This window comes from Diabrotica virgifera, chromosome 1 (genome assembly GCF_917563875.1).
Source record: "Diabrotica virgifera virgifera chromosome 1, PGI_DIABVI_V3a".
Classification (NCBI taxonomy): domain Eukaryota; kingdom Metazoa; phylum Arthropoda; class Insecta; order Coleoptera; family Chrysomelidae; genus Diabrotica; species Diabrotica virgifera.
The window spans coordinates 143151623-143164270 of NC_065443.1; the positions used below are offsets into that span (position 1 = coordinate 143151623).

Genomic DNA, 12648 nt, shown 5'->3' on the forward strand with positions numbered 1-12648 from the left:
TTTTATATTATATTATAAAAAATCGTTTAAATGTATAAAACTTTGAAAAATCATAATCTCTTTAAAAAAAAGTCGTACAACGTCATACAGCAGTCCATTTTAAAGGTAATTGATTTCTATTCCTATTACGTTTACCATTGCACATACCTAAAGTTACGTAGAAAAAAGTTACAGAACAATATTTGCGAAATAACAAGGAAAATTGCCCAAAATTGCTGTGAGTGGCGAATTTTGAAAAATCATATTTCGAAAACTATAAATCCTAATTACCTCTATTAAACAGAATTTTAAAGAAGAAATATGTAGGTTTTTTTTCTGTAAAGCAATGTCTATACCTATATGCTCGTGGACAAAAGTTATGGGACAAAAAAGAAAATTTCTTTCTTTTGGGTTTCTTTGTGCTTCTTCTTTTGAATATATTTTTGTAAAAAAAAGTATCATTGACTTTAAAAAGTGATATTTAGATAGGAAATTTAACCAGGAACAATTTTTATGTAGGTATGTTTGTACCAAAAGTGCATAGAACTCACCCTAATGTAACCTGTGCCCAGGGACTAATTCACCCATTTCTCAAAAACGCACCCCTTTAAATGGTAGCACTCCGCGGTTTTTTCATATATAGATGTCCTTTGACCATATGAAATAATAAAATTCCGTTAACGTTGTAGTTCCCTTTAGCTATCTTATTTTGAATATAATCAATAGCCTACTACAGGTTGTCTTAAATTTAACATAAGAAAACATTTCTTTTCTCCGCCCGGTATAAGTACAAAAAATAAGTTTGAGTAAACCGTTCCCCAAGTGTTTAAATATCAAAGAAAAATCTAAAATAATAATAAAAAAATTAGCGGAATCCGTTAATCTGTTCATAAAAAAATCAACTATGAAAATGACGAAACACACTAGTTCGCTCCCGAGGTCACAAAACCCTTTTAATTATGTACTAGTTCACTCCGAAAACCGTATACTAGTTCGCTCCCGTGGTTAAGCAGATTAAGTTCTAGGAAAATTAATACTGGCGAAAATGGTACTGCGATTTTTGTATTTTATGCAGAACATATTATAGGGTGTCCCAAAAGTAGCGGAACGGTCGAATATTTCGCGAAATAAACATAGAATCGAAAAACTGAAAAATATGTATCCAATAATTTTCAAAAATCTATCCAATGACACCAAACGCCAACCTCCACTACACCCCCTGGAGGTGGGGTGGGGGGTAACTTTAAAATCTCAAATAGAAACCCCCAGTTTTTCTTGCAGATTTGGATTCGTTACGTGAAAGTAAGCAACTTTTATTCAAGACATTTTTTCGAACTGTGGATAGATGGCGCTATAATTGGGAAAACGATTTATCCTGATACCATAGGTAAATTATAGAAACGGTCTAATATCTCGAGAAATACACTTCCAAATGAGAAACCAAAAAACAGGTTTTTAATATTTTTCGAAAACCTATCGATTAACACCAAACATGACCCTCCAACCCACCCCCCGGAGGTGGGGAGGGGGGTAACTTTAAAATCTTAAATAGCAACCCCCATTTTTTATTGCAGATTCGAATTTGTTATGAAAAATTAAGCAACATTTATTCGAAACATTTTTTAAAATTGCTGATAGATGGCGCTAATAAATCGTATTTTTCCAATTAAAGCGTCATCTATCAACAATTCTGAAAAATGTTTTGAATAAATGTTGTTTAGTTTTTCATGACGAATCCGAATCTGTAATAAAAAGTGGAAACTATTTAAGATTTTAAAGTTACCCCCCTCCCCCCTCCTCCAGGGGGTGGGTTGGAGGGTCATGTTTGGTGTTATTCGATAGGTTTTCGAAAAGTATTAGAAAATTTTTTTTGGTTTCTCATTTAGAAGTGTATTTCTCGAGATATTAGACCGTTTCTATAATTTACCTGTGGTATCAGGATAAATCGCTTTCCCCAATTATAGCGCCATCTATCCACAGTTCGAAAAAATGTCTTGAATAAAAGTTGCTTACTTTTACGTAACGAATCCAAATCTGCAAGAAAAACTAGGGGTTTCCATTTGAGATTTTAAAGTTACCCCCCACCCCACCTCCAGGGGGTGTAGTGGGGGTTGATGTTTGGTGTCAGTAGATAGATTTTTGAAAATGATTGAAAACGTATTTCTTAGTTTTTCAATCCGATGTTTAGTTCGCGAAATATTCGACCGTTCCGCTACTTTTGGGACACCTTGTATAAAATATTAGTTGTTACATATATTTACACACGAGATAGAGGATTTTTTAGATTATAGTCACTTAATTTTTGTCAATAATTTGAAAAATATTAGTAATTATATTGATTAAGAAATTTTCATCTGGTTTAGGAATTTTGTTATCTACATATATATGATATTAATTATATTTTTAAAAATTACTGAAATAATTTGTGCTAATTCGAAAATGTACACGACAAAGCAATGCAAGTGAAAAAACATCCATGATATTCCTCCACCTTTGCAAAATTGAAATAAGGCGTTGATTTTGCTATAAATCCAAATGAAATACATTTGACAAAATCAAATCTACTAATTTTGCTTTAATTGCGCTATTTTGTAATCAACAAATTTTTGACGCTCTTAAAGTACTTTTCGGTACACTTTTTCACAGAACTTCGTCTTTTTATGTGTCAATTTGAATATCTTTTAAAACTTTTAAAAATTGAAATATATTAGGGTGCCTATTGTAAAATAATGAATTAAATTTATAATGGAAACTTTCACCGGCAATGGTTGTACGCTCGAGTAATGAACTGTTTTCCTTTTCCACTAAGTACATAGTCAGTAAATTATTGTACGGCTTGGTGTTGTGTTGGTAATATCTCACTAAAGTCTGAAGCAAAACACTCACCTACGTCTAATGGATCTAGGAAAGTCCAACTTTTAGAATTTTTTACACCATGATTGTCACTATCTTGGGATTAGGTTCAATTTTTGACACTCCGTCTTTAAACAATTTGTGGTAGTCACATATTATCTTTATTTGCTTATTTGAAAGCAAACGAATGACAATGGCACAACACAAGTATCCATTTTCGAGTCCATGAACTATAAATACTTAGCTAAAAAATTGTGCACTATTTAAAAGTTCTATAAACATAAATTGCTTCTAATTTATTTAAAAATATTAAGTTGGATACACAATAAACAGCATCAAATTTTTGTACCAGATCATCTTTTTAATAAAAATTGTTATTTTTGATTGTAGTCCGTTCTTTAACGGTAAAATATTGCAAAACCCTGACATGAAATTTGGCATGCACATAGCTAACAAGTCAAAGAAAAAAAGTGATATTGTGCCGATATGTGCTTTTGCCCTGGGGGTGGTTTTCACCCCCTTTTGGGGGTGAAAAAATATTCGTCCAAAGTAAGTCAGGAAATTGATAACCTGGCTAATTTTAAGTAACTTTTGTTCTATAGAGTTTTTTCACTAAGTCAATACTTTTCGAGTTATTTGGCAGTGAATATGTTCATTTTTTCAACAAAATAACCGCGCTTTTAGACGGTTTTTCGCAAATAACTGAAATAGTAAGTATTTTGTCGAAAAAACATTCATAGCAAAAATATAGCCTGTAAAAAATTTAAAAAAATGCTGTATATATCACGTCTTTATACGTAGTAGAAGCAGAGTTATAGCTAATGAAAAATAGGTTCATATCCGTCAAATTCCAAATGGAATATTTTAACGTGAAATAACCAAAAATGAAGCACCTTTCTGGGAAAACTCATTACAACTTATTTAAAGTGTTTAAAGAAAGCTTCATTTTTGTTTTATAAAAAAAATTTCTGGCGTCAAAAGTAACGAAGTTACGCTCAAAATAAAGTTAGTCCCTTTTTGTTTTGGTAAAAAAATCGAGAAAATCACCCCCTAATTAGTATCTTAAATGAACATAATCGTTACGACTTCACAAGTTTCTTGACTCTTGTATGTATTGTTTATATGATCTAAGTTTCATCGGTTTAAAGTCCTTATTATTGAAAGGGCTGTAGTTAAAAGGGGTTGAACGAGTCGCTGATCACGAATGTACGCAAATTTAGAAACACCAAAGCTTAATCAATTTTTGTCTAACAGAAAAACAAAAAAATACATGAGATTCAGAAAAGCAATGCTTACTTTTTTTGTTTTTCGAGATTTTTGGTATCTCTAACAATTTTTAAGTTATTTTGAAAAAAAGCATATTTTTCAAAATTAAAACTTTTAAAAATTTTACTTTGAAACCAAATTTTTTAAAAAATAAGCACTCTGAATCAATGAAACTTACAGATCATATAAACACAACGTAAGTAAAATAATTTATAGAGCGGTAACGATTAATTTCATTTTAGTTGCTAATTAGGGGGTGGTCTTCCCGATTTTTTTTTGCTAAAACAAAAGGAACCAACTTTATTTAAGCGTAACTTAATTAAGTTTAATGCTAGAAACTTTTTGTGAAAACAGAAATAAAGCTTTTTTTAAACACTTTAAAGTTATAATGGGTTTTTCCCAAAAAGTGCTTAATTTTTTGGATATTTCACGTCGAAATATTCTATTTGAAATTTGGTGAATACGAATCTATTTATCATTGGCTATAACCCTGGTTCTACGAGATCCAGAGACCTAACGCGTACACCATTTTTTTTTACTTTTTTATAGGCTACATTTTTGCTAAGAACATTTTTTTTGACAAAATACTTACTTTTTGAGTTATTTGCGAAGAACCGTCTAAAAATGTGGTTATTTTTGTTCAAAAATGAACATATTCACTCGAAAATAACTCGAAAAGTGTTGACTTGGCGAAAAAGCTCTATATAACAAAAGTCACTTAAAATTAATCAGTTTACCCATATCCGGACTTATTTTGGACATGTATTTTTTCACCCCCAAAAGGGGGTGAAAGTCACCCCCGGGGCAAAAGCACACATCGGCACAATATCACTTTTTTTCTTTGACATGTAAGCTATACGTATTCCAAATTTCATGTCAATCCAAGCGGTTCTTTAAAATTTAGAGCAAAAACCGTGAAATAATGTACTATTGGTTGTCACTTTCACGGAGTAAGACAAGGCAAGACTCGTTATGACGACCGCGTTTAGGATTTTTCGCCTCTTCAAGGAGGTTAGAAATATAATATAGCCGGAGCGAATTTACCTGTGACCTTTTTCTGTAAGGCATTAAAATTTGACCGCGCGCCGGAGCGAACTAGTATATGCCGGAAAATGAGCATAATTTTAGGTGGTGCATAACTTTTGCAACTACCTACATATGTTAACTTTATAGATGTCAAGTAAAATAATTCAATATTCTCAAATTAGCGTTGAAACACGTAATTAGGCTTCATTCATAAGTCCTATGTTTTTACCCAAAGTAACCGAAAGTCGAAAGTAGAACCGGAAGTCGATATTTGAACTCTTCGTGTAACTTTGCGTCGATTGATATCCGATTTCACTAATTTTGAGTCATTTTTACTAAACTTTCGGTCATCTGTTTAAACAAAAAAGTGTACATTTGTTCTCGCACGTGTACATCTTGCTAAGGCACGTCGAATAATATATCGCTTATACTATTTCGTTGACTTTAAAATGGTACTTCCGGTTGCAATTCTAAAACCGGAAGTCCGAGGTAAAATTTCTCATCTTGATAAAATTTCTCATCTTAACCACTAATAAACTAAGAAATTAGAGTATTCTTATGTATGAGTAGAAATGTAATCTATAGGTATTTGAGTGTCATATGTAGCAGCTTACTTTACTTATTAAACTAATTAAGGTAGATTATGCAATTTGCATTTTTTTTTTAATTTTGCAATAGATTGTTATTGTTTTATTCATGGCTCTTTGTAAGCTTTGTCTATAACATTGTAAAATTCTCCATGACAATAAAGCAAAGTTCTGATTCTGATTCTGATTGAATACGTTATAAGCTGTCATTCGACACCTTATTTGTTATTCTATCTGTATTATCAACGAAAGCTTTTCGTTTATAAATTCGCAATGTCTGTGTGTTATTGCGTTGCCGTTCCTGCAACACTTAGAGCAGATTTATTGATGGATTCTTATGTAGTTTTGTCTTCTGAATCCAAATCTGAAAACGGCATTTCGATATCTCTAACCGTCTTCGAGATAATCGACCTCAAAGTCTAAAATGTGACGTCACACACTAAACGTCGGCTGAAATCGTTGCTAGTAAGTAGGCTAGTTTTCTACGAAAACATTTTTTTCGTTTATAAATTCGCAAAAGTCTGTGTGTTATTGCGTTGCCGCTCCTGCAATACTCAGATCAGATTTATCGATGGATTCTTATGCAGTTTTTCTTCTGAATCCAAATCTGAAAACGGCATTTCGATATTTCTAACCGTCTTCGAGATAACCGACCCCAAAGTGTAAAATGTGACGTCACAATCGGGTTATTTTCTTCCGACACACTACACGTCCAGCTGAAATCGTTGCTATTAAGTAGGCTAGTTTTTTAATCTCGATTTGTTAAGCAAAGCATAATAGGTTATTTACATTTGAGTTTGACAATTCGTGAATGTCAAACTAAATTTTAAATTAGGTATTAATAAAACATTAATGACATTTGATAGTGAATTTAATTATTATATAAAATAAATAAGTTGTTCAAAAATACAATTTGAGTAAATTTTAAAAGCAATAATTTATTAACAGCTTCAAAAAGGTTTATACGAGTATGCGGCCTCCCCTTTATGATAAATGGACTGTTCCATTTGCTATGAAATTAAAATATAGTCGGTTCGCTAAACTCGACACAACTGGCTAGTGATTTTAGTAGGTAATTTTTTTGTTTTTGCGAATTTTGGCAAAATTGACAAAATTACTAATTATTTAGTAATTATTAACTAATTAGTAATTATTTTTTTGCCAAATTGGCAAAATTATTGACTAAAATCACTAACCAGTTGTGTCCGAGTTTAGCGAACCGACAGTATATGAAAGAATATTGTTTGGTATAAACAATTATGGTCTGATATGTGCAATTACATCTTTCTAATGGAAAAAAATATTTGAAGATTTTTCTCAAATTATGGATACCAGCAACATTTTCATTTATAACTCTTTTATTTTTAATTTGACGAAGAAAAGTTATTCTTCATAAAAAGCTCTTCATGTTCTAAGATTTATGATGCAACCATCATATGTAAAATTTTATTAATTTTATACGAGGTATATAAAAAATATGAATTTCGATCAAGAGTGAGCTGCCTTTATAGTTCATAACATTTAAATTAGAATGATATAATTGCACATTAATACATAATTATTATTTCTAAACTACTTTTCATAATAGCAATTTTCCATATTATGAATTAAAATACGTAAATAAATAAAGTTTTCGTTATGATAATGCTCGCATTTTCAGCTTGTTTAATCTGAATTTGTTAAGCAAAGCATAGGTTATTTACATTACTTATTTGAGTTTGACACTTCGTAAATGTCAAACTAAATTTTAAATAAAGTAAATATTAATAAAATATCAATGACATTTGATAGTGGATTTAATTATTATATAAAATAAAAACGATGTTCAAAAATACAATTTGAGTATATTTTGAAAGCAATACTTTATTAACAATTTAAAAAGGTTTATACGAGTATACGGCCTCATCTTCAATGGGAGTACCTAATGATAAATGGACTGTTCCATTTGTTATGAAATGAAAATTGTTATTATAGTCGGTTCGCTAAACTCAGACACAACTGGCTAGCCTAGTGATTTTAGTAGGTAATATTTTTGTTTTTTGCCAATTTTGCCAAAATTGGCAGGATTACTAATTATTTAGTAATTATTAGATAACTATTTAGTAATTATTTTTTTTGCCAAATTGCTAAAATTACTGACTAAAATCACTAGCCAGTTGTGTATGAGTTTAGCGAAGCGACTATATAAAATGTTGTTTGGAATAAAAAATTTTGGTCTGATTATGTGTAATTACATCCTTCTAACGGAAAAAAAATTTGAAGATTTTTCTCAAATTATGGATACCAACAACATTTTCATTTATAACTCTTTTATTTTTAATTTGACGAAGAAAAGTTATTCTTCATAAAAAGCTTTTCACGATCTAAAAATTTTATTAATTTTATACGAGGTATATAAAAAATATGAATTTCGATCAAGAGTAAAGTACCTTTATAGTTCACATTTAAATTAGAATGATATAATTGCACAATAAAACATAATTTTTAATTCTAAACAACTTTTCATAATAGCAATTTTCCATATTATGAAAATACGTAAATAAACAAAGTTTTCGTTATGATAATGCTCGCATTTTCAGCTTGTTGTATTAATATAACGGAGGAGTTATATTCGCAGACAGACGGACTCATGAAACCGGAAGTATATATTTGTACAATGCGACAAGCGAGAGCTGGCGGCTGACCTTCTTGTATTCTGCATTTGTCGCTGTGTATTTTCGCTCAAGGTCACGCGCCACCTCTAGCTTGTCGGATTGTACTTGTCTTGGTAAGGCGCGTCAAATAATATATCGCTTATACTATTCCGCTACTTGTACTTTAAAACAGTACTTCCGGTTGTATTTCCAAAAGTCCTATGTCAAATTTCTCACCTTAAGTACCATCCTATAGTTAAGTATAAGCTTTTATTCGACACATTATTTTTCATTCTACCTGGTATAATGACGGAGGAGTTGTGTTTACGGACAGACGGACGTGGATAATTCAACGTTTTCACATTTTTTCAAAAATGGGTGAAAACAAAATCTCCTAGGCGTCCATTATTTACATTCAAAAATACAATTTATAAGAAAATGAAAAAATACTGGTAATAATAATTATTGTAATACCTATTCCATTCAAGTTTTTAAATAAGAGTATGACTATCGATCGAATGATTATGAATAAAATATCTAGTAAAATAAATAAATCTGTTTTGAGAAATTTAAAAGAAAGTAACATGGAAATATCCTACTTGATTAGCGTATTTTTAATATGTAGTTTTACTTTTTTTATTTTTTGATTTGGCAACGTGGCTACACACCGAAAGCCTCAAGCCTCAGACAACTGCTAGAGAGAGAATACAGTTTACAGTCGGGCTCGGGCCAAAGTGGGGAAGAGTGCGCGTGAGGTCGTGTGCTTTCAGCACGGCGGTTTTTTACATCTGTCGAACGAATTTTTTATAAACGAATCTTTTAGCATAGCAAGCATTTTTTGCAATCATGATGACCGACGGATACAATAACGTCGATCAGGCAGCCTACGATGGCTACATGGAACAAGAGGAAGAGTGGGAACGAGAAGGACTTCTCGATCCAGCTTGGGAAAAACAACAAAAAAAGGTAGGAAACATCTTACTATAATCTACTACCGTGTTATTAGATTTACTGTGAGAACTATAAAGTGATAAAACATATTGTCCCGTTAGCCATGATTAGTAAACAACTGTTGTGAATGTCACAGGAACCTAACCTCGAAACAACCTCATAATAACTTCCGGGAATGATACAGTCAACCCTTCATTCAATAATTAAGTGCTTCATTGCGTAGGCCATAGGCCTGCTCTATATTTATGAAGTTTCATTAACCGTTTTGCTTGAAACCTTGAGAGTATGTAACATTATATCGTCCAAACTATTTTTGGCTCAGCTTGGCAGGAATCTCTGAAATCTGTTTCATAATAAAAGAAATATTGTCGATAATAATGTTTAAAGACTATTCCTACATAGTAATTTATTTAAAAAAGACTAGTTTTTGTTATCAAAAACAGAACATTCCAGTTTTGGGAACTTTTTATTATTCACTCATTCATTTCTCACATAAAAATGTGATAATCTTAATAATAAGACTACTGATTATCCTGCTTAATCTCTGTAGTGCGGTGTTATCAAATAAATAACAAGTTATTAAGATAATTATTTTGACTCATTAGCATTAAGATTTAATTGCAGTTTTATATAAAATTTACAACGTTGCCACGTTCGGGCTAATGATAACACGAGTGAATGTGATACGTGACTGTCCTAATACAACTCAAATTTAAATTTAAACTTTCAGTTTTTATTTTAGAATTTGGGAATTCATTGGGTATTTTTAGTACGCATTCATGGACCGTTTGAAAACTAGTAAAATGAGCCGTTTTCATATTTTTCAGTTAGAAATGATTGTCAGTACATAATATAATTTTTAATAATTTTGCTCTTTAAGAGGGTGTTTAAAAAAATTCCTGGTCCAATTATAGATATAGCGCCTATCAAAATATTTTAGAACACCTTAATGTTAAACTTATTACAAAGTCATTTTTATTTCAATGGTGTGGTTCAGTTTTCGTCCCAGGTAGGAATTAATAAATTTTAATCTATTGTGCTTTTAATTATCATACCTGCTATTCAGTATAGTCGAGGAAATGAAGCTTTTTTGCTTACAATTTTTTCGTCCAGCATGGATTTACTTGAAATTTTCACAGAAGATAGGGAATAGTCCAAGGATCATTTTCTATATCATGCCGTTGTGTTGTACGCTAAAACCTTGGGGGTGGTTGCCACCCCATCTCGGGGGTGGTGGGAATTTTTATTACATTTTAACCATGTAAATCGATGTAAAGAGTAATTCTAAGAAAAAAATGTTTTTACATTTTCTTCGTAAAACCAATATTGTTCGAGTTATTCGTGGTTGAAAGTAACAGTTTTTAGACGGAAAAATCGACTTTTTTAGAGGGGTTTTTGAGAATAACTCGAAAAATATGCATTTAGTCAAAAAAACTGTAAATATCAAAATTGTATCTTTTAGTAACACAAACCGAACTGTTTTTCTATAATATTTTTACGACCAATACAAACCGAGATACGGCATGGTAAAGGTTAGCTTTTTTCGTCAAATGCATAATTTAAAATAATCAAAGCCAAATAACGGGAAAACTTTGCATTTTTCCAGGAAAACTTAGATGATGTTTTTTCAAGCATACAATAAGATCTGTCAAAAAAAAATAATAAAAAGTTTCTAGCATAAAAATTGAGCAAGTTATGATCAAAAAAAAGTCGGTATGTACTTGTTTTCCTCTACGAAAAAAAAAACAGTGAAAACAACCCCCTAACTACCCTCGTAATTAAAAATTGGTCTTTGCCTTTCTGTAATTCCTTTTATATTTGTATTTTCAATACACCCAAGAAGTTTGACCTATTTAAAAGGCCTAATTTTAGAAAAATTGGAGTTTAAAGAAAAATTGGTTTTTTGCAATTTCGCATTTTTTATCATTTTCTTCAAAATATCTCCGAAAATACTGGAGATACGAAAAAATGATAAACTACTAAATTGTAGCTTTTTTAATAACTAAAATTTCCTTATGAATAGATTTTCATTACAGTGAATAGTTAGCGAGATATAGCTGTTTACAACATCTATTTACGAGCAAACACCCCCTTATTCGAGCCCTTTAAACCCACCTCAATTAAAAATTAAGGGATCTTGCTGAATTTAATTTACATAGTCTTATAACTCTTAAAAAATCCTACAAAACCATTATTGAAAAAACTTTTTATCGCCAAAAATGAAAGGAGCTATGTTTATAAAACTAATTTTTTTTTTCGAAAAATTCGAATAGTCCTCTTATAGAGCATTTTCAATTTATATAATACCACAGAACCGGTTCGTATACTGGATTATGACTAAAAAACTATTTGTAAGTGTACTTTTACATATTTGTAAATTCGTATTTTTGTGTAAATAAATGTTTTTGTAATTCTTTAATACTACTTTTTTTCTGTATAGATCTATCTATTAAATTATCTGCTTATAAAAATTGAAATGTTATTAAGGGTGGTTTTTAAGGGTTAAAATATTATGATATTATATCCTAAAGCACAAAACAATCATTATTTAACCAGTTAAAACCAAATTTTACCCATATTAAAGTTTACAATGTTTTTATATATTTTTGACAATAAGGGATAGTTTACACCCCTAAAAATAATCAACGCCCTTGAGCTTGATATATAATATGAAGTACGGGGTAAGATGATCCTAACCCTAAACTTTTATGTAAATTGATGGCAAGCCGAAATTATTCTTTTAAGATAAGTAAACTTTTTATATATAGCTCCAACAAGGGTGGTTTTGAGGGTTGAAATATTATGATATTATATCTTAAAGCATAAAACAATAATTATGTAACTAATAAGAAGCAAATATTGACAATATTTAAGTTTAAAATGTTATTTTGTAATTTTTTACAATTAGGGGTGGTTTTCACCCTTAAAAAACCAAAAGCGTACAACGGCTCAATATAGAAAATAAACTAGAGGGTGAAATGAGCCTAATCCCAAATTTTTGTACAAATCGATGCTGGACGAAAAAATTGCGAGGTTTTGCCATTTTCCAGCTTCATTTCCTCGACTAGTATAATACAAATGACTTTGTAATATGATTAAGATATGGTTTTCTAAAATATCTTGAAAGGCACTATACCTATATATGCTATTAGTTCTAGTTGTATCATTTAGTTTCCTGCTTTTGTCATATTTTTCTGACAGTGTAAAGCAGATGCTTAGCGCTGTATCAAATGTCTTTTTACATTTATTAGGCAATTTACATTTTTTTAAATATTTTATCACGTGGGCGGCTTTATGTGAAAGTATGAATGGATGATCTATTTTAAGATAGAGGAGACAATTTTTTAAGGTTT

At 30.7% G+C, this 12648-nt stretch overlaps 1 protein-coding gene across 2 annotated transcripts in view; it reads left to right on the forward strand.

Annotated features, from left to right (window-relative positions):
* The first annotated feature begins 9002 nt into the window (after nt 1–9002).
* The window catches only part of LOC114329203 (alpha-actinin, sarcomeric), a 377312-nt gene continuing 373666 nt past the window's right edge, over nt 9003–12648 (forward strand). For both annotated transcript variants that reach the window (XM_028278239.2, XM_028278240.2), the window contains exon 1: nt 9003–9310. In XM_028278239.2, the coding sequence (XP_028134040.1) occupies nt 9191–9310 (120 nt within the window). In that variant the 5' untranslated portion in view covers nt 9003–9190. The remainder of the gene's footprint in view (nt 9311–12648) is intronic.